At 47.7% G+C, this 6,486-nt stretch overlaps 1 protein-coding gene across 1 annotated transcript; it reads right to left on the minus strand.

The window, feature by feature from the left end:
* Positions 1–1,123: 1,123 nt before the first annotated feature.
* On the minus strand, positions 1,124–3,614 carry BTG1 (BTG anti-proliferation factor 1). The gene is made up of 2 exons (XM_045463702.1): positions 3,448–3,614; positions 1,124–2,440 (listed from the first exon to the last, which is right to left on the minus strand). Exons 1-2 carry the CDS (start codon positions 3,593–3,595, stop codon positions 2,073–2,075), a joined length of 516 nt encoding a protein of 171 aa, XP_045319658.1. The 5' UTR covers positions 3,596–3,614; the 3' UTR covers positions 1,124–2,072.
* Positions 3,615–6,486: the final 2,872 nt, after the last annotated feature.

Genomic DNA, 6,486 nt, shown 5'->3' on the forward strand with positions numbered 1-6,486 from the left:
GGTCCAATGGCTTAGTATGCAAAACCTTACCAAGCACCTGGCTTCAAAGGAGTTACCAGAGATGCAGTTGGCAAACAATGCTAATCAGAACTGGGGTGAGACCTGTGGAAGACGACACTACCGGTTGTATCCTTGTACATTCAAATTTGAAAAACTGGGAGGCTTCTCAAAGAACACGCTGGAAAATAAAACCATAACTGGTAAGGGTATTCCGCGTGCCTTGGTTCTAATGCGAATGACGGGTGAAGTACACAGACATTGTTCGTATTCTAAACACCTGCGTATTCGGCTGTGGGTTTACTTCTGTGTATCCCCAAATTTGGGACTACTGATTTCAAGTAACCTCAACTGCGGGGTATTTCCAGTGTGATCATATTTATTACATGCGTATCTCAAAAGCCACTGTAAGTTAACGGTGTACCGAAAACCTCAACCTTCTCCACTTTCAAAATCCCGTTCAACCAAAGAACTACCAACAAGTTTTTATCACATGGGGTAGTGGAGTAATGTACACTCTGGCAAGGTTTCGTTTAGGTTCTGAGAATTTATCTGAAACAGAAGTCTGAAAATAAGGGATCAAAAACTCACATTTCAACTTTTGAGAATAAAAATTGATAAACGTACCTGTTGTTGAATTCCAGCTTAAGTGATTTTTATGTAAATCTTGCAGCTGATGAAAAGCAAAACACCACCATCTCTGCAGTGATTAGCCTGTTCTTTAAGACTATGGGTCACCTACCCCAGGATTTTCTAATTGAACATGGATTCCATGGGGCAAAATTATTGTTTTTCAAAGGTGGGCCAGAACGGAACATTTATATCTTCACTTCGACAGGGAAGCAATGAAATATAATCCTCTGAGTATCATTTTTGGTAGATGTTACCTTTGTCTCTTATCCTCATTTCGTGAGATTAGCCTGGTAATGTGTCCATGTTTTGACTTTGGAGATTTAAAAAAAAAAGTTACCCTGTGTTTCCTCTAACACCTAGACATGTACACTCCCATCAAATGTTTTTCAGCATGACCAGTGTGCAACTGACATTCACATAGCTTATAGAACCTAAGTCTTCTGAGAAACATATTTCTTTGAGCTGAACCTCTATAATCATGACAAGAGATTGATTAAAATGCCAAGATAAGAAACAATTTATTATAGAGAGAAGAAAAATTTCTCATCCAAAATATAGAAATCTGTACAACTTTGCCACAATCAATATACATGAACTGTACAAATTTACACCAGTTCATAATTTACCAAATAAAAGATGACTAACAAAGTTCACAAAATAGATGGTGGTTTGTGGAAAAGACTTTTACCCAATTAAGTACAAGGAAAGTTACAAACCAGACCTCCACTTTCTAAAAATAAGAAGTTTACTCAGTCTTAGAAAACTACAAGCTAGCAAATGTACAGAGAGCTGGCTGGTGCTAACACCACAGTTGAGACAGTGTCTTTTTAAGGGTCTTTTTAAAGCCTGTTGCCACGGCAGATTCTGGTCACTTGCTACTCTCAAGGCCAAAAACACAATACAAGGTCTGACCATTTCCCCAGGTCATGCTTACTAGGTTTGTCTTATGTACATTTATACAAATTTAAGTGCTAGGTAAAAGTCTTGTCAAAATTTCCAGTACTACCATGTTTCAAATGTTGAGCTTTCCTAGTCAGCTGCCAAAAAAGTTAACCATTTTCAAGTGTAATAGTGCAAATTTCCTCTGCAAGGTCTACTGCAGAAAGGTTCTTTGAAATACAGATTTGCCTTAAAGGGATTGATGGAAAAAATTTAGGTTTAACATCTGGGAGAAACTGAAACCACCCTAGGACTTCACTCCCTAGCAAATAAAGTGATCATTTACTTGGACTCACAGGCTATTAAATCATTGAAAGGTACTGTCCAAACTATGGCACTGTCACTTTAAAAAAAATTTTTTTTTTTTACCACTCTATCTTGTGCCAGATCTTCACAGCTGTGACATGGTTTAAATTCCATAATCCATCCCCAAGAGGAGCCCACCCAAAGCAAAAATCAAATTTATCCATCCATTATAAGATGATCCATCCATAGACTATATCTTAACCTGATACAGTCATCATATTGTAGTTTTTGGAAGGGCTTGTTCTGCCCAAGAGAAGTTCCTCCTTACAGCTGATTCTGCTGTCTACCATTTGCACGCTGCTGCTGTTTTGAGTGCTACCTCCTGCTGGTGAGGCTTCGTACAGCACACAGATGGAGCCATCCTCTCCAATTCTGTAGGACACTTCGTAGGGGTCAACCCAGAGAGTGAGTTCACTTGGGAGAAGCCTGAACAGCTCCTGACTGCTCAGTCCAATCCGCTGTGCCGCCTGTCCAATCAGAGGATCCATTTTATGGTTGATGCGAATACAACGGTAACCTGATCCCTTGCACGGCTTTTCTGGGAACCAGTGATGTTTATAATGTTCTATAGGGGGGAAAGAGAGAGAGAGAGAGAGAGAGAGAGAGAGAGAGAGAGAGAGAGAGAGAGAGAGAAACAATGCTTAGATCGTTACTGTAAGATCCCTCTATGGCTTCCTCCTTCCGCAGGCTCGTTTGAAAAGTGAAAAATTTAAACTATCAACTTTTAAAAACGCCCAGCACCGCACCGCGGCTGTGCGTGCTTGGGGCTGGGGAAAAGAGCGGGCAGGGTTTTAGAAACAACACAGTAGTAGGGGACAAAACAATCTCCAGGAACCAACCGGTTGAGCCGCCAAAACAGGAATCCGGCGCGCGGCCTCGGCTGGCCGGGCAGCCGGATGGCACCGGCGGCCAGGCGGGAACCTGTTTACTTTCTCCACCCCACCCCAGCCGCACACAATGGGGTTTATGGCTTTGGAGGAGAAGCGCCACCGGGCTAACCCCGAAGGGAAGAAAAACAAGCAACCCTAACTAAACCAAGCTCTGGGCAGGGCTGCAACTGAACCGGTGACAAATCCGATGATTAATGGTCAGGGGTAGGAGGCGCGGGGCGACGGCACGTCCGTCCCGGGCTGGCCCCGGGGCAGCGGCGCGGTCTCCCAGCCCCGGGCCCGGCCGCCGAGCCCACAACGGTTGGAGGGGGTTGGGGGAGGGGGCGTCGAACCAACCCCAGCCCCGCAGCTCCTTTGTCCCCAAATCCGCGGACGGTCCGAGGACCGCAGCTCCCGCCTCAGTGGCTGTAGTCTCTTTGTTGTGAGCCTGTTCCCTTCTCCCCTCGGTGGGGCAGCCGTGGGGGGAGGGGGAACCCTCGGCCCAGCCCCCAAACCTTCGCCAGGACCCGCCGTTAGCGGCCGCCAGGCGCGCCTGCCCCGCTCCCGCGGCGGGACCCGAGCGCGGCCGGCCCGGGGCAGTGCCGCGGCTTCCGCGGCCCCGACGGCTCGGCCCGCCTCCCGCCCCGGGTGTGCGGTCCGCGTCCGCCCGGCGCCCCTCGCCCTCCCGCCGCGGCCGGCTCACCTGCCAGCAGTTCCTGCAGGCTCTGGCTGAAGGTCTGCAGCTGTCGCTCGCTCGTGAGCCCCTTGGTGCGGAGGAACTTGGAGATGAAGGACACGGCGGCGGCGATCTCGCCTATCATGGTGGCGGCCCGGGTGTAGAAGGGATGCATGGGGGCGGCGGGCGGGGGCGGCCCGGGGCGGCCGGGGCTCGGCGGCGCGGCCCCGACGACGGAGCGGCCACCCCGGGCTCCCTCGCAGGTCAGAGGGCTGAGAGGAAGAGAGGACGGGAAGGGCGGACAGCTACTTTTTTTCTCCTTTATAGTAAAAAAGTTATTTTCACGACAGGAGGCGGCAGGCGAGAGGAAGAGACGAGCGACGGCGGCCTGGTCACATCGCTCGGACTTCCCCAGCCGCCTCCGCGTCCAGTTCTGCAGCCTCCGAAGCTCCTAACAGTTGCATTTCCAGCTCGGAGCGGCGAAGAGATGCAGGAGCCGTGCAGTAGCTTTTATAGCGCGGCGGAAAGGAAGTGGCGTACCTGGAGCATGACGGCCGACTTCAGCCAATCCGGAGATCGCACCATTGTGACGCAGCAGATTCGGAGCCGGAGGGGGCGGGAAAAGGGGGCTAGGGGGTGGATGCGGAGACGGGGAAGAGAGGGAGGAGCTGACGTAATCCGCTTGTAAACAAATAAACTCCGGAGCGGCGGCCCGGGACCGGCGGGCTGTGGCCAAGGGACGGAGCCGAGCGAGGGTGCGCGTGTGAAAGCTCCGCCCCCAGCCCTAGCTCCTCCTTCCCGGTTCAGCTACTCCGGGCCCAGCGCCAGCGCATCCTCTGCGAGAGTGAGCTGCCTGGGCTCGCTCGCGGGGAGTCTCAGTGCTGGGCAGATAAAAGCCTTCTTGGCGTCCGCGCGCGCAGATCCGGCTGCAAGTCCGAGGTGCCTGTCCCCTCGCGCGCTGGGTGTTTCAATCTCGTCCCCGCTCCTAAGAGGCTGGTTGCCCAAGCGGGAGGTTCTTGCCGAGCAGCGGGGTTCGGGTGCAGGTGCTGAAAGTGTGCGGGGGCGTGCAGCGGGGATACGGAGAAAGTGGAACGAAAGGGCTACTATTGAAGGTCTTTCTGCAGCTCTAGGGAGTCGGGGGGCCGGGGGGTCTTCTAGTAGACGTGCTGCCTACGTCAGGGAACCGTTTCAGCTTCACCCTCGGGAGGAGCGGGGGTGTCTTTGTAAAAGTTTAATTGCAAAATAAATAGAAGGTTAGTAAGCCTTTTGTGGTTGCTGTTTCAGTAATTTCAGGAGTCAAACGAGAGAGGAGTGGAGACCTTACTGAATCCAGCGTCGTGCTGATAGGAAAGCCTGTTTCTGAAGATAATGTAGTAACGCGGATCCCGTAAAGTTAAGGCTGTACTGGAAACACACATTTGTGTAATGCATTTACACCGTTTATACCTTAACCAAAGATTGTTTTCCTTTTTTTTTTTTTTTTTTTTTTTCTGGTCCAAATAGCTCTCGGGCCCTTGTTCTTTATAAAAACAGAAGAAAATAAAGATTAAATTTGAAGCTTGGGGAAGTATTAGGCTTAGACATTTGAGTTTACTGGAAACCCTACTTGCAAAACTAGAGAAAAAGACTTGTGCTAAGGCTTGAGCCTGCTAAAACGATTAAGCCTAAGAGAGGGTTAACTCTAACTCCAGTAAGGAGGAGAGGGGAAAAAAAAAAGATGGTGAGTCGGACAGATGGAGAAAGCAAACATGAGGCAGAAGTTGAACTCTACCAGATGGAAATAAATATCCTGAGTTTAGTTGGTCATCAGTATTGCAAAACACACCACTTTGAGGTGTGTGTGTGTGTTTTAAGTACTAGCCAAAGGGTATAGAAATGTAGCAAAAGTAGAACTTGTATAAAGCTGAAGGAGAAAACGTTTTATTGTTTAAATGAAACATGTAAAACTGGGTTTGGAAAAACTGCTAGGTTAGTTTTAAATTCATACACAATAATTAGGTAGTTAAACTAAGCTAAATACTTTAAAGATAGTATTGTTAAAAGCATTAACTTTTGTGAACATCTTTTCTTTGATAAATGCATCAAAAATAATGGCAAATAAAGTACATCTGTTCCATTCTAGGACTTTTTGGATAGAACTTTGTTTAAAAATAAACGTCACGGTAATTCACTGAGGACATGAAACCTCTTACTACTCAAAAGGAAATAGGAAAACTGAAGTAAATTCTTTTTTTTTTTTTTTTAATGTTTATTTATTATTGAGACAGAGCATGAACGGGGGAGGGTCAGAGAGAGAGGGAGACACAGAATCCAAAACAGGCTCTGAGCTGTCAGCACAGAGCCCAGCGAGGGGCTTGAACTGAGGGACCATGAGATCATGACCTGAGCCAAAGTCTGCCGCTTAACCGACTGAGCCACCCAGGTGCCCCTGAGGTAAATGCTTGAAATCACCATAGCCCTAGCACAAGATCTTCTGATAGCCCTCCTAACCCCACCTACCCTTAATCATCTGTGGTGTTCATTTTCCTCACTTTATCAGTCATTCCAGCATTAGATGAGAAATCACATGAAGCCTGGTCTCCAACTTGGACTCCTGATCATCTGAGCTTCAGTTGACTCCTCTGCAAAACAAGTAATGAAGTTAACAAAATGCTAGGATTTGAACTCAGACTTGTCTCTCAAGTCCTGGTTCTTTCCACTTTTACTGCCTTCCCAGACAGTGGCTGGACTCCTGAAAACTTTTGAAAGTCAGTTAGGTAGGGTTACCAGAAAGTTAAACTCACCCCCACACTTTTTTATTGTATGTGTATGTTTCCCACTTTAAATCATTCTTTTAAGAGACATGGATTTAAGAAATTAGTCGTTGGGGGAATCTAGGGAGAGAACTCAGGGAAAGAACTGGAAATAAATGTTGGCCCTAAATGCAAGCTTTAGATAGTGCACCATGTTAATTACCAACAGTTTTCAATTCTGGACATATATATGTTTAGTAATATTTTTCCAGAGGTTTAGTCAGGCTCTTCCCATCTAAAAGACAAGCTGGTGTTTCTCAACAGCTTTTGAATT

Source organism: Leopardus geoffroyi, chromosome B4, assembly GCF_018350155.1.
Source record: "Leopardus geoffroyi isolate Oge1 chromosome B4, O.geoffroyi_Oge1_pat1.0, whole genome shotgun sequence".
Taxonomy (NCBI): Eukaryota; Metazoa; Chordata; class Mammalia; order Carnivora; family Felidae; genus Leopardus; species Leopardus geoffroyi.